Consider the following 25,429-nt stretch of genomic DNA (forward strand, 5'->3'; position numbering starts at 1 on the left):
AACTTCCCATGGCCCTGAAGCTCTTAGTGCCTCAGCCCCGGTGTGGATCGGGAAAGAGCCATGCAGTTTGGGGTGAGGAGTTCTGGGGGTTACAGCATTTTTTAGCCAAAGACTTGACTTCATGCATCTGAGCCCCCTCAACCCTGAACTAGTAAATGAGTTTCTCTTTGATTAATACCTAGCGTTTATGAAACACAGACTATGAACTTGGTAGTGGGCTGAGTCCTTAGGTTTGCAGTTACTAATCATCACTCAAACCCGGGACTGCCCATTTTATTATTTTTTTAATGTTTATTTTTGAGAGAAAGCACAAGCAAGGGGTGGGGGCAGAGAGAGATGGAGACCTAGAATCTGAAGCAGGCTCTGAGCGGTCAGCGCAGAGCCTAATGTGGGGCTTGAACTCACGAACTTGAGATCATGAGCTGAAGTCGGACGTTTAACCGACTGATCCACCCAGGCGCCCCTGCAATGCGTAGTTTATAGATGAAGACTTTAAAGCTTGGAGAGATTAAATGATAGCTGAAGTCCTTGTTCTTTTCTCACCTGGTACCACTCTGGCTATTACGAGGGTCTGTCGATGGTAGGCAGTATTTTAGACCTAATTTTCCAATCCTATAAGCATTTTTAAGCCCATACTCCATTACGGTCATTATACATCAGCCCGTGGTATCTGGGCTTCATTGAACTTTAAGCCAGAAAGGATTTAGTTTGCATTTGTTATAATAACTACCTTCAAAAACAGTGGATTGGATTAAAATAGATGCCCCCATTTTCAAACCAGGAGAAAGGCAACACTCATGGTGGGAAACTTCTTTATGCTTTTCTTTTGGCTTATTTATTCTGAGGAGCGGTAATATCCCAGTGTTTGGGATGGTCACGTATCTGTCCCTTATTTCAGTGTAAGGATGTTGAGGAGCCCTTGCGGGACCAGGATGCAAAGCCAAGGCGTGAGCGTTGGGTTCCTTCAGCATTGTTGTTTTCGCTCCCCTCAGTTTTTCTTATCTAGACAGCCTGAGCAGGGGTGGCCCTCAGGATCTGGAATCTGCCCAGTGAAGCGGGCCAACTTGTGGGTCACGGGTGTGGTCACTCCTTTGATGAAAAGCTAGATTCTGGCAGGGGTTTATCAAAGATCACAGTACGAAAACATCTCAATTCATACTAAAAGTGAAAAGACTGACTTTATCCCAACAGTCTTTGCTTCATTTCTGTGGAAGCTAGATCTCTAAATACAGGATGCAGAATTAAATCTTAAAATGTTACATTTTTGTTTACATTAAAAAAAAATCTCAAAACTTCAGGCCAGCTAGATATCACCCAGCTGCCCACATCTAATATGGTGCTTCCTTCTCTCTCAGAGAGCAGGACTAGGGCTCAGTGTTCTGTCTCCCAACTTCACGTCCTTGGGCCAGGCCCACCCGTGGTCTACTTACTGGAAGCTACTAGAGAATATGTTTGTTTCCTTCACTTCATTGGAGTACTGAGTGCCATATCCACCGCAAATGACAAACTCAGTTTGAATCCGTGGTTTACTTATAATGTATCCGTCATAATTATATGCTCATAGATGATGTTCGGTAGATAGGTTTTGGAACAACAAGATTGGCCATAAATTTCGCTTTGAAAAGCAGCACAACAGTATGTGACCAAGGTGTAAAATTGGCAGAAGTCCACAACTCAAACCAAAACGATGTTTTCAAAATAGAGGTGGCTTCTTTTTCTATCTTTCCTGCTTGTCCACTATTCACCTCCCCCACCCCCTTTTTTTTTTTTTCCAAATCTTAAACCAAGCTGCACCATTCTGTTCTAGTTCTCACGAAGAAAATATTTTCATTGAGTGCAGAGATAAATGCATAAGCACTGGTCCATGGAGGTCTGCGGGTCTCACTGTGTCCGAGCCCCCTCCACACTTCAGCATCCATCTTTTATGGATGAAGCTGCATTAAAAAGGATACTCCTGTATTGAAAATTCCCGATTTCAAAAGTCCGATTTTCTGAGAAAGGGTGATTCTGTTAGCAGTCACCTCTTCGTCTCTACCGTCCCCTCCTCCTGACTGTCGTGCGAGGCAAATAAATTGCATCCAAAATACCTACAGCTGTAAACCCTAAATTGTGTGTCTCCTACGCCCTTTTCTTTTTGCAGTAAAAACCAGCATTTGAGCATGGGGAGCTATTAGGTCCTGAAGGAAAACAGTTTACCAGGTAGACCATCCAGAAGGGTCACAAAAGCAGCGGCATCATAAACGCCTCCACTGCATGGCCAGAGTGCAGAGCAATTACCGAGGGAGACGGTGATCTGAAGGCCACATGTCTTGTTTGTTTCCTCCCTGTCCTAACAGAGAAGCAATCAGTAGGAAATTTCAGAAAGCTTACTTGTCTCTCACAGGAGTCATAAGTGGAATGGGGTCAGGTGCCCTCCATTTTACAATGGGTGGCTCTTGATTTCCTGTTGTGGCCCCCAAACTCCTATTCCAGCAGGATTAGAGACAGTAGTAAAGGATGCCCTAAATTTCTGTTGAACACATGAACCCCGTTGTGAAAAATGCCCAGGGTTGATAGGTTTTAGCTGCCACTGGAATCCCATCAAGTAGCCCACATTTTAAAATATTGAGCACCTACTGAAGCAAAGCTTTTTAAACTGCAGGTTGCAATTCATTAGTGGGGTGGAAAATCGGTGTAGAGGGTCGTAAACAGCAGTTTTGTAAAACAGAATAGAAAATACCAGGGTGCATTCCAAAGGTAAGATTGATATTGTTACTTGTAATCTTGGTTCAGCGTGTATGTCTCTGCGTGTGCATGTGTCTGTGTGCACTGGATGAACGTGAAGCGTGTTTCTTACTGTAGATTATAGTTTAAAAAACAGTCTGAGAGCCACTATGGGCTCCAAAACCAGGACGAGTGGGGGGAGCAAGCAGGCAGGGTGCAGACTTCAAGGAGGTACTCAAACTCTCAGGTACTCGGCTGCACCTGCCTGACCCCGAGAGCAGTCACCTCCAAGTGTGCCCCTAGGCGCACAGGTCACCTCCCCCTAATCCCATTTCTAATGATCATTTTGGAGACCTCAAAATCTGACCCATGAACTCTGCCAAAGTGTTTTATCAGTGTGGGAAGATAATGGTTCTCCCTAAACCCCTGGACTGAAAACCCACCTGGCAGACTTCCTGGGAAGGCGGCAGAGTCGGAGGAGCCCGAGCTCACCTTGTCCCATGGACACAGCTAGGTAACAGCCACATCTGTGCATCCGCCCCAGAAAACAACCCAAAGATTTGGCAAAACAGACCTCCCAGTCCGTTGCAGAGAGAAGGACATATCAAAAAGGTAGGAGGGGTGAAGATGTGGTTGGAACTGAACTCCTGGTGAGACTGACCACAAACAGGAGAGACACAAGCACTGGAGAAGGGAGAACAGACGGCACACCAGGCACCCTAGACATGGGGAATCCGCAGCGGGAAGAGGAGTCTCCACCATCTGGCTTTGAAAAACAACAGGGCTTAACTTTGAGTTTTTAATAACCAGCTGGGCTTAACTCCAGGCACTTTTTTTTTTTAATACTTATTTTTAAGAGACAGTGAGTGGGGGAGGGGCAGAGAAAGAGGGAGACAACAGAATCGAAAGCAGGCTCTGAGCTGATGGCACAGAGCCCGACACGGGGCTTGAACTCACTGACTGCGAGACCATGACCTGAGCCAAAGTCCGACGCTCAACCGACTGAGCCACCCAGTCGCCCCAATTCCAGGTACTTTAAAAATCAGTGGCTCAGCTCCAGGAGAGCCGAAGATGATACGAAATAGTCCCCTTAAAGAGCCAGCACAACAAGCAGCCCTGCCAAGATATGGCAGAGAAGCAGCAGTTTGAAAAGCACCTGGCGTATATGTGCAGGAGATTTATTTACTAATCTCAGAATGGGTACTGGAGAGGCAGGGGTCTTTAGGAGACTTCTCCAAGAATTGGTGCTATTGCCCCCATCCCCACCATGTAGATCCCTGGACCACCTGCAGGAAACAGGGGGGACACTCTCCACCTCCCTTGCTAACACCATGCACCCTGCCCCCATGTCCTCGCCCCGTTCACACCACCTCAGCTGGCACGACTCCTTCCAAAGCAGCTCTTGCCAGGTCGCATCCTATAAGCAGCCCTGGCAGGGATTGCTGCCTCTTCAAAGTGACTCCCACCCTATAGAGAGGGGAAGATAACCACACGCCCTGGCAGCCAAACTTTGTCACTGGCAGTGCGGAGTGAGTGCTCTGCCGGTCAGGGCACCTGCAGCCCTGGCATCTGGCCTGACTCCAGCCCCGCCCACCAACAAAAGCTTCTCGGGACAACACCCTGCACTTGAGTGTGACGGCACCCCTTGCAAATAGGCTGAGGGCAGGCATCCAGTCTGACTGCCAACACCACCCAACTGTGAGCCCATGACCACCCAGACCTCTTAGCACAGGGACCAAACCCAGCCCACAACAGGCAAAGTGGACCAACTGAAGATAAATGAAGCCCAGTACAACAGTAGGGCACACGCAGCACACACAGGAGACACCCCTGAAGCTCCTGGTTGTGATAAGCAGGGGACATTGGGCTACAGAGTACCACAGTACCTCTTCTTCGTAAGGCCACTACTTTCAAAATCAGGAGATGTAAATAAATGACTTTCCTAATATTTAGAAACAAATGCAGAGTTAGACAAAGTGAGACAGAAGAGTATGTCCCAAGTGAAAGAGCAGGACAAAACCACAGCCAAGGAGCCAAATGAAACAGATAAGCAATATGCCTGATGGAGAATTCAAAGTAATGGTTAAAAAGATACATACTAAATTTGAGAAGAGTGGAGGATCTCAGGGAGACCTTCAGCAAAGATAATATAAAAAAGAACTAATCGGAGACGAACTCAATAATTGAAATTAAAAATACACTGGAGGAAATCAGATTAGAGAAGGCAGAAGAATGGATCAGTGAGCTGGAAGACAGAGGATAGGAAAGCAACCAGGCTGAACATCAGAAAGAAAAAATGAGAACAGGTTAAGGGAACTCAGTGACATAATCAAGTAGAATAGCTGAAAACTTCCCTACTCTGGACAAGGACACAGACATCCACATCCAGGAGGCAGAAAAAGCCCCCAGTAAAATCAGTCCAAGGAGGTCCACACCAAGACAGAGTAATTGGCAAAAAGTGGTGACAGAGAATTTTTAAAGCAGCAAGAGAGAACAGTTACATACAAGCAAATCCCCATAAGGGTGTGTATCAGCTGATATTTCAGCACAAACATTGCAGGCTAGAAGGAAGTGGCATGATATACTCAAAGTGCTGAAAGAAAAACAAAACAAAACAAAAAACCTGCAACCAAGAATACTCTACCCAGCAAGGCTATTATTCAGAAGAGAAGGAGAGATAGTTTCCCAGATAAAGGTTAAAGGAATTCATCGCCATTAAACTAGCCTTACAAAAAAACATTGAAGAGAATTTTTTGAGTGGAAATGAAACACCATAATCAAGAGTACGAAAATCATGAAAGGAAAAAATTTCACAGGTAAATACAAACATAAAAGTTCAATCACTAAAATACCAGTAAGGAGGTAGTAAGATCAGTTATATCTATAAAAAATCAGTTAAGGGATTCACAAAATAAGCAGTAAAGTATGACATCATACATAAAATATGAGAGTGTGGTAGGCAGGGGGAGTAAAAATTTAGTGCCTTTAGAATGGTTTCAAACTTAAGGGACCATCAACTTAATATAGACTGCTATATGCATGGGAAGTTATTTATCAAACTAATGGTAACCACAAATCAAAGACCTGTAATAGATATGTAAAAATAAAGAGAAAGGAATCCAGGCATATCACTAGAGAAAGCTATCAAACCACAAAAGAAGACAGCAAGCCAAGAAAGGAAACACAGAGAAGAACTAAAACAACTGTAAAAACAGTAAAATGTCAATAAGTACATACTTATCAATTATTACTTTGAATGTTAACGGACTAAATGCTCCAAATCTGTTAGATGCTGCCTACAGGAGACTCACTTCAGGCCTAAAGACCCACACAGAGTGAAAGTGAAGGGGCGGAAAAACATTTACCATACAAATGGAAGTGAAAAGAAAACTGGGGTAGCAGTATTAATATTGGACCAAATATACTTTAGAACAACCAGTGTAACAAGACAATGAAGAACACTACATAATGATAAAGGGAACAATTCAGTAAGAGGATACAACAATTGTAAATATTTATGCACCCAACATGAAAGCACCTAAATGTATAAAGCAATATTAACAAATATAAAGGAAGAAATTGGCAGTAATACAGTAATAGTAGGGAACCTGAACACTCACATCAATGGACAGGTCATCCAGTTGAAAATCAGCAAGGAAACAGACTTTGAATGACACATTGGATCAGATGAACCTAATACATATATTCAGAACATTCCATCTAAAAACGATATAAAATTCAAGTGCACACACAATGTTCTCCAGAACAGATCACATGTTAGGCCACAGAACAAGTCTCAACAAATTCAAAAAGACCGAAATGACAACAGGCATCTTTTCCAGCCACAAAGGTATGAAACTAGAAATCAACCACAAGAAAAAAATCTGATAAGAGCACAAATACATGGAGGTAAAATAACATGCTATTAAACAATGAATGGGTCAGCCAAGACATCACAGACAAAATCAACAAATACAGGGAGACCAATGAAAATGAAAACGCAACGATCCAAAGTCTTTGGGACGCAGCAAAAGCTGTTCTAAGAGGGGAGTTTACAGCAATAGAAGCCTACCTCAAGAAGCACGAAAAATCTCAAACAACCTAACCTTATGTCTAAAGGAGCTAGAAAAGAAAAAAGCCCAAACCCAGTAGAGGAAGGAAATAATAAAGATTAGAGCAGAAATAGATGAAATAGAGACTAAAAAAATGGAACAGATGAAATCAGGAGCTGGTTCTTTGAAAAAAATCAACAAAATTGATAAACCTTTAGCCAGATTCCTCAAAAAAAGAGAAAGGACTCAAATCAAATGAAGGAGAAATAACAACTGACACCACAGAAATAAAAAGGCTAAGAGAATATTACGAAAAATTATATGCCAACAAATTGGACAACCTAGAAGAAATGGGTAAATTCCTAGAAATCTAGCCTTCCAAGACTATATCAGGAAGAAAAAGAAAATTTGAACAGACCACTGACTAGCAATGAAATTGGAAGGCAATTTTGCTCACCACTATAACATCAACAATGCCACTAGCAAGGACACTGAATCAGTAAAAAACAAGACAGCAGCAGCAACAACAAGAGCCCAGGACCAGATGGCTTCACAGGTGAATTCTACCAAACATTTAAAGAAGAGTTAAGACCTGTTCTTCTCAAACTATTCCAAAGAACAGAAGAGGAAGAAAGCTTCCAAATTCATTCTACAAGGGCATTACCATGATACCAAAGCCAGATGATAACATTACTGAAAAAGAAAACTACAGGCCAATATCTGATGAACATGGATGCAAAAATCCCTAATACAATATTAGCAAACTGAATCTAACAATACATTAAAAAAATCATTCACCACAATCAAGTGGGATGTACTCCAGGGATAAAAGGGTGGTTCAGTATTTGCAAATCATTGTGATATGTTAACAAAAGAAAGGATAAAAACCATATGATCATCTCAATAGATGCAAAAAAAAAAAGCATTTGACAGAGTATTCATGGCAAAAACTCTCAACAAAGTAGATTTAGAGAGAACATACCTCAACAAAAGACCATATACGAATAACCCACAGCTAACAACACACTCCATGGTGAAAAATGGACAGCTTTTCCTCTAAGATCAGTAACAAAACAAAGATGTCCATTCTTTGCCACTTTTATTCATCACTTCTATTCCTAGCCACATCAGACAAGAAATAAAAGGCATCTGAAGTGGAAAGGAAGAATCAAACTTTAATTATTTGCAGATGACATGGTACTATATATAGAAAACCCTAAAGGCGCCACCCAAATCCTAGAGCTGATAAATGAATGCAGTAAAGTTGCAGGATACAAAATCAATAAACAGAAATCCGTTGCATTTCTATATGCTAATAATGAAATTGCAGAAAGAATAACAACCAAAAATAATAAAATACTTAGGAATAAACTTGACCAAGGAGGTGAAAGATCTGGACGCCAAAAACTGTAACACGCTAACGAAAGAAATTGAAGAGGACAGAAACAAAAAAGCTCATGGATTCGAAGAACCAGTATTGTTAAAATGCGCATACTACCCACGTGGTCTAGAGAGTTAATGCAATCCCTATCAAAATACCAACCACATTTCTCACAGAAAATGGAATAATCCTAAGATTTGTATGGGACTACAAAATACCCTGAACAGGCAAAGCAATATAGGAAAAGAACAACAAAGCTGGAGGTATCACTATCATAGATTTCAGATACACTACAAAGCTGTAGTAATCAAAACATTATGGCACAAAATAGACCCATTGATTAATGGAACAGAATAGAAAGCCAGAAGTAAACCCACACTTTTACGGCCAATTAATCTACAAAGGAAGCAAGAATATATAATGGGGAAAAGACTGTCTCTTCAACAAATGGTGTTGGGAAAACTGGACAGCTGTGTGCAAAAGAATGAAACTAGACCACGTTCTTATACATATACAAAAATAACATGAGACCTGAAACTATAAAATTCCTCAAAGAAAGCACAGACAGTAAGTTCTCTGCCAGTGGCCGTAGAAATATTTTTCTAGATAGGTCTCCTGAGGCAAGGCAAACAAAAGCAAAATTAAACTATTAAGACTATACCAAAATAAAATTCTTTTACACAATAAGGGAAACCATCAACAAAACAAAAGGCAGAATAGGAGAAGATATTTGCAGATGATATATCCAATTAGGGGTTAAAATCCAAAATATAGAAACACCAAACTTCACTCAACACCAAAAAAATAATGGGCAGAGAGCCCTTAAATAGACATTTTCTAAGAAGACATCCGGTTGGCCAACAGACACATGAAAAGATGCTCAACATCACTAATCAGGAAAATACAAGTCAAAATCACGAGATCCCAATTTACACCTGTCAGAATGGCTACGATCAAAAAGACAAGAAATAACAAGTGCTGGCAAGGATGGGGAGAAAAAGGAAGCTGCATACTGTTGGTGGGAATAGAGACAGGTACAGTCACTGTGGGAAACAGTATGGAGGTTTCTCAAAAAATTAAAAATAGAATTAGCATAGGATCCAGTAATTTCACCACTGGGTATTTACCCAAGAAAGTGAAAACGCTCATTTGAAAAGATACACGTACTCCCGTTTATTGCAGCATTATTTACAATAGCCAAGATAAGGAAGCGACCCATGTCCACTGATAGATGGATAAAGAAGATGCGGTATGTATGCACAACGCAATACTACTCAGCCATAAAAAAGAAAAAAATCTTGCCATTTGCACATCACGAATGGATCGAGAGTGTATGATGCCAGTGAAATAAATCAGAGAAAAGACAAATACCATATGATTTCACTCATTTGTGGAATTTAAGAAAGAAAACAAAGGGACAGATCCAGAGGACAGCGGGGAGGTGGGTGGGGGGTAAAATAGATAAAGGGGATTAAGAACACACTTGATGAGCCCTGAGAAATGTATGCAATCGGTAAATCATTGTATACCTGAAACTACTAGAACACTGTGTGTTCACTGTGCCTGCGCTGCTCAGCTGGAGTGCTGGAGCACAGTGACTCCGGAGTTCCAACAAACACCTACGTCCTCCTGTGGTTCCTGAAGGTTTTTCTCTCCTGTTAATAACCTTTCCACATCCAGACATTTTCAGGAAATTAATTCTCCGAACTGCTTTGGATGGTAAGGATTTCACAGATAACATCGGCAGACTTAATGCTTAAAAGAATCGGACGTTACCTGCCGGTGTAGACACTGGCAAACTTCACTCCAGGTGAATTCAGGGATCTTTCCAAAAGAAGTAGAATGTGTGCAAGTGTAATTTACACATATAGTTTATATTAACAGTTAGAGGGAAGGAAAGCCTTATCTCTAAAATTTATACTAAAACTTTTTTTTTTTTTTTTTTTGGTTTTGGGTTTTGTCTTTTAAGAGAGTGTGTGTGTGCAAGTGAGCAGGGGAGGGGGAGAGGGAGAGAGAGAATCCCAAGCAGGCTCCATGATCAGCACAGAGCCCGATACGGGACTCGATCCCATGACCCTGGGATCATGACCTCAGCAGAAATCAAGAGTTGGACGATAACTGACTGAGCCACCCAGGCACCCCGTGTACTAAAATAGTTTTAAGAATTTTTCAGTTTTAACTGATTTTTACACTTCATGTTTAGCAGGATATGCTTTCTGAAGAAGTATTTCCCTTTTCAATTTTATCTGTGATATTCAGCATATTCAGGAGTAACACTGAGCTAACAATCTCCGTGTAACAACGAAATAACGACTTCTAGTGCTTAGCATGTTGCTAACACACAGGTGGATGGGGTCAAAGCCCTCACATTATGCATAAGGTGCCATTTGACCATGCCTCTGTTTTGCCAACTGCAAAATACTTCCCCTGTTGATTTGTATCTGATTTAAAAGGATGGGACCATTATAAGTCTTACTGAGACGGCTCCTGTTCTTTTCCATCAGTCTTAGTGCTGGAGTTCTGCCTGACATCATCCATTTGCTGTTATCAGTTTGCAGTTAGAAAACTGAAATCCTGGAAGGAATCTGGTTTTCACTGCTGATAATGGCCAAACCAGTAGTAATCGTCACAGTGTGCTGGCCTTTTCTTCTTGTCCCTTTTCCCTCACTTGTACAGCATGCACATGGAGGTTTTATCAGAGAATGTGTTTCTTGTACCCACCTGAATCCATCCGCCCCCTGATTTCTCCTTGCTGCTTTATTTTTTATTTAAAAAAATTTTTTTAATGTTTATTTATTTTTGAGACAGAGAGAGACAGAGCATGAACGGGGGAGGGTCAGAGAGAGGGAGACACAGAATCTGAAACAGGCTCCAGGCTCTGAGCTGTCAGCACAGAGCCCGACGTGGGGCTCGAATTCACGGACTGCAAGATCATGACCTGAGCCGAAGTCTTAACCGACTGAGCCACCCAGGCGCCCCTCTCCTTGCTGCTTTCTTATTGAAAGGCTGAGACTGCTTAAGCGGGAGAGGTCAAAATTCTAAATTAAAATATTTTATTAGAAACGTCTATTGAAACAATAGACTGGGAAGAAAGCTTTTTGTTAGAACATAGTCGTCTTTTGACGATTACAGCCAGCCATTTCTTTGTCCCTTCCAAATGTGACATGGGTTTAAAATTTTTATCTTTTTCTGTCAGCCTGAAATACTAGGATCATCTGGGTATTCCCCTCAGGCATCTCAGCCCAGTGTCAAAGCACACATCAAACACAGTATTAACCAAAATATAGCAAAGGACACCTAATTGGGGCGGGGCGGGGCAGGGCGGGAGGGGTGGTGTTAAAAGTACTGATGAAAACGATTTAGCACAGGGCCTGACCACAGATAGTAAATTCTCAGTGAAGCTCATCAAGCAACACTAGCAGTTGATATCAATTAACAGTTGTCAAATTAGATGATGTCTGACTGATAGTTAAATTATAAGCCTGGCAACTGATTTTAATCAGGGCTGTTGCTTCCATTTGAAATTAGAACTGTATCAGTGTTTTACAGATCATTGGAAGCAAAATACTCACACAAGCTTCTTTACTTATTTTTTTTTAAGCTTCTTTGCTTATTTGTGCCAAGTTTGGTTGACTGTTCACACACAGGATACCGGATACATAGTTCGTGCACGCGAACCAGTAAGAGGGGAGTGCTTAGGGGAAAGTGCACTTTGAGAATTCCCTGGTCACCGGCGAACCTTAGGGGGCACCATTTATAGAATTCAGTCTAGCTGCCCTTTGCAGTCCTGGCCTTAGGAAGCTGTCCTCCCGAAACAGAAATCCCATCCTGTGGTTTCTAAGTGGGGTACAGACAATCAACCTTCTTTTCCACTGACCGCAGCTAGGAACAAACATGAGGCCTAGATTGATTTTACTGTCTGACACAGCCTATTTTTTTCCCTCCTAACATTTAGTTTCGGTCTCCACGAGTCCATTAATAAGTCTAAAACTTCTTTCTAAAAATAAAAATGGGGCCATAATAACCCTATATCACCCAAAGTCCTAAGTGGTGATCTCATATCCTTAGTATAATTCAACAGGGAGACAGGACATGGGGATTTCAGTTATGTCAGCACAACTTTACCCGAGTTTGACTGGTTTGTTTTTTTTAAAACGATTGTAAAATATTCCCTTGTCTCACAGGCAAGACTCGGAAGACCGGCCTTCTCTCTGTCAAGTCGTCAGTGGAGTCCAGCTTTAAGTCCTTCAACAGGAATCAGCTGGGCAACTACCCAACCCTGCCTTTAACAAAGTCCGGGGATGCCCTGAAGCCCGGGGAGGAAGGCAGGCTGGGCAGCGGTCTCGCCCCTCACACCTCCAAGTGCTGTGACCAGCCATGTGTGACCGGTGTGAACAAAAACCGAAGAAGCCTGCCCGTTTCCATCTGTCGGAGCTGTGAGACCCTGGAGGGCCCCCAGCCCGTGGAAACTTGGCCCAGATCCCATTCCCTGGACGACCTTCAAGGAGAGCCTGCTGCTGAGAAGGATGTGCCCGGCGAGGTGACAGAACCCTCCCCTCAGATTGTACCACAAGTGCCACAAAAGACAACCCCCTCCATCACAAAGGTTCAAAGCCCCAAACGAGATCCTGCTGTTGACAATGCACTGCTACTGACCCAAAGCAAGAGATTTTCTGAACCTCAGAAGACAGCTAAGAAACTAGATGGTTCCATAGCAGCCTCCTCCCGTGGCACATCACCTCCTCCGTGTTTGCCCAAAAACTATGATGCTCAGCCTCCTGGAGTTAAACACGGTTTAACAAGGACACCTCTCGAGGGTCACAGGAAAGGACTCGAGTCTGAAGGAACGCATCATCCCGCGGGCACCAAAGAAGGCCTAGATGCCGAGCAGAGGGGCCCCGAGGCAAGAACGCAGGCCAGACATCCCTCCCAGCCTCCACCTGTTCCCGCCAAGAAAAGCCGAGAACGCCTGGCCAACGGACTCCACCCCGGCCCTCCCGGTCCCGACGCACCAAGCCTGCCCGCTAAAAAAGGCAGCCCCAGTGACTGTCACTCACCTCAGGCTCCTAGGCCTCCCTCGGCACAGGAGCCCGGCAGCCCACCCAGCTCGAGGCCGCCGCCCTGGCTCTCAGAGCTCCCGGAGAGCGCCAGCCTCCAGGAGCATGGCGTGAAGCTGGGCCCGGCTCTGACCAGAAAGACCTCCTGCGCCCGGGGAGTGGACCTGGAAACGCTCACTGAGAACAAGTTGCGAGCTGAAGGCATCGATCTCACTGAGGAGCCGTACTCTGATAAGGTACCCGAGGCCTCACGGGCCTCTGCTGTTTTAAGTCAGGCAGCCAGGTAAGAGGAGCACCACAGCTGCCCCTGACGCCGGCCTGGTGGCAGGGGCCGTGCTCGCCGCGGGGGTGCGTGGGCCCGAGTGGGGCCCCTCTGCTGCCAGGCGCCAGGCGATGCGCCAAATGGGAGCCGACGCAAATACGGCCTTGGACCTTTCTTCTCTCTTCCCTTCCCTCCTTTTGCTTGGTTTCGATTTTTGGCGGCTAGATTTTTGCAGGAACTATCGAGGAATACTAGAATTGGTTCCAGAAAGGGCTGCTTTAGCGGACAGACCTGAAGTGCAGTCTCTGGGTCTTACTGAACATGTATCTTTTTAGACGTGAACACGTACCCACTTCATTTCCTATCTGTAAAATGAGACTCATAATAACCTGCATAACTACCTTTTCTACAGGGACTATTAGGAGCAAATAAATGTGAGCACACTGAAAATTGTAGAACCCTTTTCAGATGTAATTACATTGTATAGTTATCTGTATAGTTAACAGAGGAGGAATGATTATATGAAATATCCTGCTGTACCAAAAGCACTGAGAAAACTCATTTAAACTCCTTTCATTGAAAGCACGTTGCTTATTTGGAAAAAAAAAAAAAGAAAGAAAAGAAAGAAAGAAAGAGTAGATCTACCAATACCAAAACGATTTTGGAGACCAATGATGACAGATACAGCTGTACATTATTCCTAGAAATGCATATTTTGTTATAGTACATCCCTGGGAGGCCTTGTTATAAACTTCTTTTCACCACAAATGCCTTACAGTATGATCTTCCTCCTCCTCCTCGATATTTAGTGAATAAAAATCCCTTAGAACGGAAAGGAGTGAGAATTTGAGTCTACAGCACACGCCTAGGGATTGGCGGTATAAAATAGACGGGCCACAAACGCTAGACTACCTGCCGTAGGGCACAAGTCTGCCCGTTTCCCCTGTTGTTTAGGAAATGGTGCATGTGGTGCAAAATGATCCAGTACAGTGAGGTGAGGTCACTGGTCCAACTGATACAAGACAATTATGTTCTTAGGTTTCAAAACCTTTTCCTCAGAGCTCATCAGTACCCGAAAGATCAAGATGTAAACATGTTCTAACACCCATCATGATTCTCAATCTATGCACTTCAAGTGAACACTTTTGGTGACACATCCCAGTAGCCGTAGGTGTCTTAGTCTACCTTGTCTTGTGTTTGCTGCTGTCAAAGAAGAAATTCGTTGCCACCCGTGACGCCACATTTCTGCTCTCCCTCACAGCACGGCCGCTGTGGGATTCCCGAAGCCCTGGTGCAGCGATACGCAGAGGACTTGGATCAGCCCGAGAGGGAAGTTGCCACCAACATGGACCAGATCCGCGTGAAGCTGCTTCGGAAGCAGCACCGCATGGCGGTGAGCAGCCGGCACCCGGGGTCTCCCCTCGCTCAACTTTGGAAGTCCACGGAGTTAGGGCGCTTCGGGATGCGCGTGCTGGCCGCCACGGAGTAGCCCAGAGTTCCCTCCAGCTATCAAAAGGAGACACCTGGAGGGAAAGCAATATTCAGCCTGTAAAGTTTTCAAAATACAGTTTTGGAAAGAAAAAAAATGAAAATTGGCCATAATCCCAGAACTATGAAAGTTTTTTTTTAGGTCTTTAAATTTATATCTATTTCTAACTATCTATTTGTATCTATTTCTATTTTGAGATAGAGAGCAAGTGAGTGAGAGTGAGAGAGAGAGAGAGAGCGCGCGAGCGAGCGCGCTCACCCTTGCAAATAGAGGAGGGGCGGACAGAGAGGGAGAGGAACAATCCCAAGCTGACTCTGCACTGTCAGTGCAGAGTCCGATGTGGGGCTTAATCCCATGAACCGTGAGATCATGACCTTAGCTGAAATCAGACGCTTAACTGACTGAGCTGCCTAGCACCCCTGAAAAAGTTTTTAAAAGTCTGTCTAGCTATTTCTCTGCACATACAATAGTAAATATGTAGTTCTGGAACCTGATGTTCAGTTCTCAGATCATGAATCTGTTACTAAACGTTCTTTTATATTATCAATATGTCAAAACGTTCTAGTAGGTAAATGTGCCCTCATTTAGCCAATCCCAAATGGTTGCAACAATTAAATTTTCCCCAACTTATTAAATAACTTAGCAAACAACACCCTTAATATATAATAAGTCTTTGTAGACTCTCAAGGTCAATTTGAGTATATATTCCTTCAAGAGGATTTGCTTGTAGAAGCCTGCACAAAATCTCAAGAATTTGCACATTTGTCAGAAAACTACCTTCCTAAAAGATGTAGCACTTGGTCTTCCCAGAAGTCAATTGTAAATGTCCATTTCCCTGCCCTAGCCAACACTTGGTATTATTGCATTTTATGTTTTTTAGAACTACACTAATGATATATCTAATTTTCTGGTTAACGTAGATTCAAAATACCATGGAACATCTGTTTTATAAAATCTCTACCTGGGCGCCTGTGTGGCTCAGTCAGTTCCCTATCTGACCCATAATTTTGGCTCAGATCATGATCCCAGGGTTGTGGGATTGAGCCCCACATCAGGCTCTGCACTGAGCATGGAGCCTGCTTGAGATTCTCTCCCTCCCTCTGGCCCTCTCCCCTGCTCATGCGCTCTTAAAAACACAAAACAAAACAAAACTCTACCCACTGAGTATCTTACTTGCCACACTACCACACAGGCCTGCCTCTTTATTCACCTAGAGATTTCACTGAAAAGCTTATCACCAGAAGACAAAATAGCAGGGTATAGAAATGCTTACAAATCGGAGACTTGGACGTTAGGTTAATTAGGGCTAGATCTAATTCCAAATACCTTGTAGAACCTCAAACACTTCTTTGAAGATAGATCTCACCTTCAAGAAGCTGAGAAAGAATTCTTGATGCTACTCTTGGGTCTTCGACACCTCACAGCAGGATCACTTTGTAATAATCTAGCAGTGCAGTATTTCAGTAGTGTTCCTTTTAGGTATATAAGAGCCCTCCAGTAGCCTGTGTCAAGTCTTTATAAAATTGCTTTCTTTCTTTATCCAGATCCCAAGCGGTGGACTCACAGAAATCTGTAGAAAGCCCCTCTCTCCCGGATGTGTCTCGTCTGTGTCAGATTGGCTGGTTTCCATCGGTCTGCCCATGTATACCAGCGCCCTCACTGAAGCCGGGTTCAGCACATTGGGCCAAGTGCCTTCTCTGTCCCACACTTGCCTTCAGGAGGCCGGCATCACAGAGGAGAGACACATAAGCAAGCTTGTGTCTGCAGCCAGACTCTTCAAACTGCCACCAGGCCCCGAGGCCATGTAGCCAGGCCCATCATGGAGCTCCCCGGACAAGAGCCACCCTTTCACTGTGCTTAGGATGCTAATGCAATCCCTCCTCCTTGGGACCTGCAGACCAGATCCAGAAGAAAGGCCCAGTGTAAGGCCGACCGGAGCACGAAACCTCGGCACGGGACTGATGACCCTCTCTTCTCCAGAAGAGCCCCCCTCGAGGAAACTGGTGTGGTTCTCTTTGACTCCCCCAAAGAAAAGACAAGCACTAACTTTTATTTTCAGAACACAAAAGAACCAGGATGCCAGCTCGCCGCCCATGCTGTGCCTCCAGTCTGTCTTGGTGTGCTGGCAGAGGGAGGGGGCAGCCACTGTCATTTCTGAGAATGCCCTTGCCTTGCTGTCTGTCACCCTGCGGGATGCCTGAGGGCAGGCGGGTATTGGCCAGGCCAAAGTAACAGACCCAGGAGTTACTGTACGCCATTGACTATGCTTGTTTATTCAAAAGTAAGAAAATCTGGCTGCATTAGGAAAAAAAAAAAAAAAGTCCTATTCTCCTTTAAGTAAACAAGAGACATTTTAATAATTGCTTTCTAGCAATCAGCTTTTATTTGCCTTAATATAAGCTTTTAAGCAGTTATCTGGTGTTCACCACCCTGTAACCATAGTTCCAGATCTTCAGCCTAGACTGCCATCTAACATACCAGAGATGTTTTCAGCAAAAAAGAAAAAAAAAAAAAAAAAAAGAAAAAAAAAAAGAAAGAAAAGAAAAAAAGGGCTTTTCTAATTGCCTCACTCTAACATGGCTTAATTTGTAGGGGTGTTTGTCAGGCACAAACTTCATGTTGGCTTTCAGTTTTTAAACTAACCACAAATCCAGTAAAAAGCTATCTGAAACTCACAGACCAGGTGTGTATGTGAGCGTGCATGCATGTGTGTCCGTGTGTGAGCGCGTGTGTATAGAAACTACCTTCATTTTAAATCAGTTTTGTTTTGTTTACGATGTTGGTCACCGTGCTGCAGTATTGACTTTGACTCCCGACCACGACCATTCCAGAATTCACTCATCAGCTAACAGGTCACCTTTGCAAAGCCACCGTAAGGTTGAATATTTCAGAAAGATGCTTTTAAAAGGGAAGTAGTTTATAAGAGATTTTTAAAGTTGTTTTTTTTCCACTTTTATAATTAAGGTACTGTTTTCCTCCCTTTATTGAGATCATTCTTTTAATTCAGATAATAGTTCATTCTGGAGCCAGACAAAGCACGTTAGCCATGTATTAAATATTTGCCATTTTCAGTTGTTTTCCTACTGATTAGAGCATTTACCGTTCTCTTTTAGTCTGGTGTCTGACTTTTCTAGCACACAGAAATTTAGGCAACTAAATTAAGGTTTCCGTCGCTTACTAAATGAATTTCCTCTACATTCTTAGTCATGAGAACTATTCTAAGCATTGAATGTGATCACTGACAACAAACACTTTGAAGACAAAGCCTTGATCAAAAGCTTTTAAACATTTCATCTCCTTGTTAAAATGATTCCCCTCAAGGGGGGGGGGAGTAACTTCACTCATTACAAAGCCATCTTCAGCATTTGCTCTATGTACTTGGATCCGTGTTTCTGAGGAAAAGGATGTTCTCAGGTTATATATTTTTTTCACGCTTTGGTATACATTTAAAAAAAATACGTTTCTTCAATAGTATTCACCTTCTATAAGACGCCATGTGAAAAAGTTGTGGAAATGCAGAATAAAAAGCTAAAAGCTGCCAACTTGCTACCGAGATCTGAAAAACAGCCCATTTTTGCCATCTCGGGTTGTGCACACAGCCCACGTGGAATGTGACGATACCGTCGAACTGTAGCGCTTGTGCTGTGGTGGAGACAGGTGCAGGGACACGGAGCCTCGGCACGACATTCTGAGATCCTGCTCATAGTGTAAGCCGACCACACACAAGTCACACAACAGATAACAGAGGAGGAGGGGTCATCTGTGAATTTCCCAGTGTTAGTTCATTTTCAGTGTCAGATTTTCACATAAGTAAAAGTGGCACCAGAAAAGGGAATGTTCTGGAGTTCTTGAAAATGCCAAACCCTATTTTTGTCATTCTTCTTTGGAAATCATTGCCTTTGCGTAGAAAAATCAAATTCAGGGACCATGAATGATTTTCAGTGGGAAGATCTTCCTAACCTGAGGGGTCTGAGATTTTTACTTTATCGTGCTTTTAAAAAAAATTTTTTTTTTGTTATTGTTAGTATTTGTTTGGTCTTTTGCTTTAAACTTTTAATTTGATCCTAGAAAAGCCTGAATGTTTGTGTGTGACATTTGACTAAGGTGGTTTAGGGACCGCGTGTCAGAAGACAGGTAGGTAGGTGTTAGGCGCCAGCAATATCCGGTTTTAATCAATTGCACTTGGTACAGAATGTTGAGGAAGGGTTTAAAGTGTCGTCTTTGGAAAGCACAAAAGAAACCTGGAAAGGCAGTTTGGCTCAGGTAGCTACACATCCGTTGTGTGTAATTTTTACTGTAAAGCTGTCTAGAAGGAAATGCGGCCAGCCCCAACCACTATTTACATTCCCAGATAACCAGGAAGCAGATACATTTTCATGGCCTTCTCTTAGCAGCCCTTTTCTCTGTCCTGATCCCCGGTGTGGGGGAAATTGGAAATTACTAGTCTATTGCAAACCAGTTCCTGACATAGCAAAATTTGCTTTCATAACTGCAGCAAAAGAAATCAGTTCACCAAGTCAATGCTGCATTGTGTGTACTGTATTATTTTCAGAAAATATAGTAGTCTGAGTCCAAGTTACCTTGATTTTAAATTGATAGAGAAATGCAAGAAACTGTCAAGCAAGTTATATAACAACTAACAACATTGCACTTTCTGTATATGAAATCAATATTTAAATAACTTATTTTTCTCCATTGCTGTTCTTAAACATTGTAAGTAGCTGTAATATACCAGTACCGATATGTCCTTGCGATTGCTTCAGCCCAGGAAAGCTGTGTATTGTTTTAAAAATTGTAAAAACTATTGTGATGATTCATTTAGCAAAGAGAAAGGTGGACAGAAGGGTTTTCCTATGTATCAAACTTGTCTATAATTATGTCATCTTATGTACCTAGGAAAAATAAATAAATTTCGTCAGTTGACTATGCCTCTCTTGTTGTTCCTTGGGTATTTCAAAGATGAAAGGAGTAGAAATGAAAGGTAATTTACAAAAGTGGGGTGTAAGAATGAACTCTATTGTAAAAACAATTGTATACAATTCTGCCACATCACAAAACTCACACACACTCATTCTCTTTGCCATATGCTAACGTACTGCTTCTCCCAAATATTGCATAATCAAATCCCAGAACCACAGCATCTTAGACCAGAAAGAATTTTGAAGGCATCTACAGTCTAAGCCCATCATTTTCAAATGAAGAGTGAGTCCACGTAGGTGGTTGACTCATCCAATATCACACAGCTAAGTGGTAACAGAATCCAAATCTTTCATTGAGGGAGGAAAAAAAAAAAAAAATCTAGGTTCGGATGGATATTCCAGAAATTGACCTGACAAAAATCATGTTTCAAATTGGGTGTATCACAATTGATATAAAAACTTTTTTTTTATTAGGAGGACATTGTTTGTAATAAAATTTTGAATAGGTGATACCCGCACTTGAGATTAAAAAAAAGACAAAAACAAAAAGCGCCTCCTCCTTTCCTCCCAGCCACTATCTCCGTCCTTGCAGGTAAGAAGTATAACCGGTGTGTGCATATCTTTTCAGAAATGCCCACACATTTACAAATACAACTGCCTATGTCTTTTTCCATACAGGAATGACCTTACATTCTTCACACTTCCTTACCATGATTTTACATTCAATGTATGTTGGAGATCTTTCCATGTCAATACCCCACCATTCTCTTAAAGACCACATAATACTGTTAGGCCAATAATTTAATCACTACTCTGTGAAAGGACAATATCTTGCTGTTATAAAAAAGCTGTTAGAGGGCGCGTGGGTGGCTCACTCAGTTAAGTATCCGACTTCAGCTCAGGTCATGATCTCACAGTTTGTGGGATCGAGCCCCGCCTCGGGCTCTGTGCTGACAGCTCAGAGCCTGGACCCTGCTTCAAATTCTGTGTCTCCCTCTTGCTCTGCCTCTCCCTCCCCCTCAAAAATAAACATTTTTTTTTAAAGAGCTGCTAGGAATATCCTTGTACCAATATCACTTAGCACATGGAACTGTGTTAAAATTACATGTATTTTAGATTTTGATAGAATTTTTTTTTAAACAGAACGATGAAATATTGCCAAATTTTTTGAAGAAAATGCATCAGAATGGGATTGAGAATAGGAAAGATTACCTTCTTTTGTTTATCATTTTTGAGAGAGAGCACACGAGTGAAAGAGGGGCGGGGAGGGGGGGGGGAAGGAGGATCTGAAGTGGCCTCTGTGCTGACAACAGCGAGCCCGATGCAGAGTTTGAACTCACCATGAGATCATAACCTGAGCTGAAGTCGGATGCTCAACTGAGCCACCCAGGCGCCCCTTGATAGAATATTTTAAATCCACTGGTAGATTTCATTAAAGGAAGCTTTACCAAGATAGGTTTTAATTCTAAATCCGGGTCTTACGCTCTATCCCCTAATCCATTTTGCAAATGGGGAGATTTCATGTATTCTTAGTGTGGTGGTTCATCTGAAGGGCTGAATTATTTTATTTATTTTTTTTTTAATTTTTTTTTCCAACATTTTTATTTTATTTTTGGGACAGAGAGAGACAGAGCATGATCGGGGGAGGGGCAGAGAGAGAGGGAGACACAGAATCGGAAACAGGCTCCAGGCTCTGAGCCATCAGCCCAGAGCCTGACGCGGGGCTCGAACTCACGGACCACGAGATCGTGACCTGGCTGAAGTCGGACGCTTAACCGACTGCGCCACCCAGGCGCCCCACAGGGCTGAATTATTTTAAATAACTATAAGTCTCCAATCTTATCTCAGACTGACTCCTAAGATTCAACAGTTCAATTCAAAGAAAATACTTCCTTGTGATTCCTAAGAAACCATGACCCGACTCTTGGTGTTTGTTCTAAGTGCACTTCATATATGGACACTTGGGTTGCTTTTACTTAGAAGTTACAAAGAACAGGCACCTGCATGGCTCAGTCCCTCCGTTAAGCTTCCGACTCTTGATTTCGGTTCAGGTCACGATCCCACAGTTTGTGGGTTCAGGCCCCGCATCCAGCTCTGTGCCGACAGCATGGAGCCCGCTTAGGATTCTCTGTCTACCGCTTTCTCTGTCCCTCCCCTGTTTGTACTCACTCGTGCTCACATGCACATGCGCGCACGCTCTCTCTCTCTCTCTCTCTCTCACACACACACACACACACACACACACAAAATAAAGGGATAAACTTTTAAAAAGAGAAGTTACAACGGCATACATTTGATTAGGGAAAGGAGAGAAGGATGGTGGTCATTCTTTAACAGCACAAGCCATTTTGGAAACCTTGGAACGACGGCTTTCTCACTCTTAGCTGGGAGGACCCACTCAGAGCTCACTGTACACAGTCCTTCCTTGGAGTGCACGTCCATGTGTGAGTGTGAGAGGCCGGGTGAATACTCAGGTGTAGGTGCCTGGACTTCCCCTCAGGACTGCGGGCAGCTTTATTTGCAAGCATCGCCATTCCTCCCCCAGTCCCTCCAACACTACTCATCCCCCCCACCCCCAGAGAAAGGGAATTTAGCTGCCTGTCCTCGTGCCCTTGAGCAAAAGCACCTGAAGGTCCTAATCTAACCACGTTGGAGACAAGTGTGGAAGGACTCCGGGATGTGCGGGGGAACCATGGCAGTTAAGACTCAGCTGATGGGCCTTTACCGCCATCCCATGCATTCTCAACACCTGGGTGACAGATAAGGAAGGTCACAGCCATGAGCGAAATGTGTACGGAGGTCTGTGGGAACCAGAGGAAAACCCGACTCAGTCAAGGAGAGAAACAAGTCAGAGGAGGCAGTCAATGTGGCTTATAATTGTGTGCCTGTGTGCTAAGAGCACTAGGCCCTCAAACACACTAAGTCTTGAAAAGCATAAGAAAATAAGCAAGAAATTCTCTCCCTCCCACCTCCTGATCCACTCGCCTCTCATCCTGACTGGATGATCCTTTCCCCCGATTAATAAAAAACCTGGAAGCCATGTCCTGGGCCCCCCCTCTCCGGACCTCCTTTCAGCACACTTGCAAACTCCCCCAGGTCGTCACCTCCGATTTCCTCCTCGCAACAGCACGCCTGGAGGGGCGTCCCTCCATCTGCCTAATCCTACCCGTGCTCAGGATCCGGTCCTGGGATCCCTCGCTTCTCTGCAGCTTCCCCCTTGAACGTGTTTGCGGCAGGCTGGTGCTCTGCTTTCCAGGCCCATCCAGAGCCCCCCTTTGGGGGTAATTCCTGCATTTCCTTTGGGACAACGGCAATCCTCACATTTCCAGGGATCCGGGTGCAACCTTTCGTCCTGGTGTCCCCCAGGCCTCTCCGAGTGGTGAGCAGAGCTCCTAGCTCATAGCCTCCATGACCACAGGACTGGGCTTTGGGGTGGAGTGTCAACACATGACAGGGTTGGAACTGAGCTATCTGATGGCGGTGCCCAGGAAGCTCAGCGATGGAGGAACCCGCGGCCCTCCGGTCCTTTCCACAGCTCGTTCAGCCTTTCTTTTGTTAGATTCCTTATGCCACCGGCCAAACATCTTTTCTCAAATACTCCTAATATTCCAACTCTAAAGCCTCCCACTTTGAACTTCCAAATGAAGCAGTGTTCACAGATATGTACGGGCAAGGCTATAGCTACGATTTGGCCCACAGCCCTCCTCGGACAGAGCCCGTCCATCTCCAACCACTCTGGGCCCCTCATTCGAATGAGGCTGACGTCGAAGGGGCCAACACCTGCGCATCCCCAATGGGTCAGGAGGGTAGAGTTGTTGGTATCGTTCCGGGCCGGAAGGAAAATCAAACTGATGACGAACTGGCCAAGGAGAGCCCACACTTAAGTTATGAAGAACTGACTGTGGTCCCTGGGGGACCCGAATAGGCATCGTCAGCAATTTAAAAGCACATGCTGTAAGCCTGTATTTAAGGTGCCACGGGAGACCCAAGGTACTGGTGGGTAAAATACCTGACCACAGGGAGATCTTAAACTCATTAGAACAGGTCATGCGAAATACTGAGAGGCCTAAAAGTTAAGATGGAGACAGTGTGGCTTCGTGGCTCCTCAATGCAAAAAAAAGCAATTGGACTAGCAGAGAGAAGAGTGGTTTCTCTACTGTCTTCCGAGTAGGCATTTCCAGCATTGACTCCCCTTATTTGGGAGGATGCCTCCTTGTATGTGATGTGGCGCGCCCCTCAGTCCCATGCCCACACGGTGGCGGACACAACTCAAGCTCCACAAGCCAGCCAGATTCTCCCACCTCTGTCTGGACCCAGATCTACCAATGCAGAGACCTGAGCGCAGTTGGTCTACAGTGCGGTGCCACACGGCCGCGATGTCCTGGCCTTGCTGCCTTGGCCCAGGACCGTCCCCTGGCTTCCAGCTTCGCAGCTGCTGCACCTACCTCGATTCCAGACGGTTTATCGGTTCGCCAGTCTCCTGATGACCCTCTGGAGCCCGGGACTCTGTCTCCGGAAACTATTTTCTGTTGCTTTTAACAAAAAGACTGACTTCTGTCAACCTTTAAAATAAAACTGCCAGTTATGTTACCACCAAAAGATGGGCTTATTCGGGAATAGACGAGAACTGCAATCCAGGACAAACAAGCTGGGACAAAACCCCAGGCAAGCCCTGGGGGGAAAAGGCGATGGGCGCTCTTTTGCAGCGAAAGCGAGAATTGGGGAGGTTGTTGTAAACACAGAGTTCATTGGAGTAAACTGGGAGTTAGAAGTATAATGGCTTCCCATTGGCCGTGTTGCGACCATCTCTCATTGGCTGGCTTGTTGCCGGGGGAGGAGCAAAGCCTTTCTTCCTCCTCTGGGTGGTAAAGAGGTTCGCAAGTGCAAGGTGCCTCGCTTCCCATCAAATTTGCAATTAACGATGAGTGGTAGGGCCTGAGAGCTCTCTTTGCCAAACATCCTGGCCCTGTTCTAGTGAGGTTTCCCTTAATTAACTTCCACGGTTCCGAGGCCATCCTATTTGTAGGAAATTTCCTCTTTTCTACTGTATTATTATTAGCTTTTTAAAAACAAGAACAGGTCTTGTTTATCTTTCCTAGCCTTAGAGTTCTTGACGCTTCACAGCTCCTCAGGAACGGTGTACCTAATTGGAAAAAGAAGTAAAGGGGTTAAAGGAATATTCTTTCTGTGTTTGTTTTACAACCACCTGGCATTATAGTGGATGCTCATTTTGGTATAGTTGAAAGAACCTTGCCTTTGGAGTCATTAAATTCCACTCTTTGTTTTTGTTTTTTTTTTAATGTTTATTCATTTTTGACAGAGAGAGAGAGAGAGAGAGACAGAGCATGAGTGGGGAAGGGGCAGAGAGAGAGGGAGACCCAGAACCCGAAACAGGCTCCAGGCTCTGAGCTGTCAGCACAGAGCCCGACGCAGGGCTCAAACTCACGGACAGTGAGATCATGACCTGAGCCAAAGTCAGATGCTCAACTGACTGAGCCACCCAGGCACCCCTAAATTTCACTCTTGAGATGGAATTCCTCAGGGTCTCTGGCCGCTCAACCTCCCC

At 44.0% G+C, this 25,429-nt stretch overlaps 1 protein-coding gene and 1 long non-coding RNA gene across 20 annotated transcripts in view; one reads left to right on the plus strand and one right to left on the minus strand.

Moving 5' to 3' along the window:
• Window positions 1-19,867, plus strand: part of SASH1 (SAM and SH3 domain containing 1) — a 337,965-nt gene extending 318,098 nt beyond the window's left edge. For 18 of the 19 annotated variants that reach the window (XM_023254477.2, XM_023254482.2, XM_045058618.1 and 15 more), the window contains 3 exons: window positions 12,321-13,429; window positions 14,717-14,848; window positions 16,489-19,867. In XM_023254477.2, the coding sequence (XP_023110245.1) occupies window positions 12,321-13,429; window positions 14,717-14,848; window positions 16,489-16,752 (1,505 nt within the window). In that variant the 3' untranslated portion in view covers window positions 16,753-19,867. Of the gene's footprint in view, window positions 1-12,320; window positions 13,477-14,716; window positions 14,849-16,488 lie in introns of those variants that run through there. The other variant, XM_045058622.1, reaches the window with a different exon arrangement.
• LOC123385672 lies at window positions 14,146-25,040 on the minus strand. The gene is made up of 2 exons (XR_006598630.1): window positions 24,309-25,040; window positions 14,146-14,978 (listed from the first exon to the last, which is right to left on the minus strand). It is a non-coding gene; the product is annotated as an uncharacterized LOC123385672 (long non-coding RNA).
• Window positions 25,041-25,429: the final 389 nt, after the last annotated feature.

This window comes from Felis catus, chromosome B2, assembly GCF_018350175.1.
Source record: "Felis catus isolate Fca126 chromosome B2, F.catus_Fca126_mat1.0, whole genome shotgun sequence".
In the NCBI taxonomy this organism is placed as follows: domain Eukaryota; kingdom Metazoa; phylum Chordata; class Mammalia; order Carnivora; family Felidae; genus Felis; species Felis catus.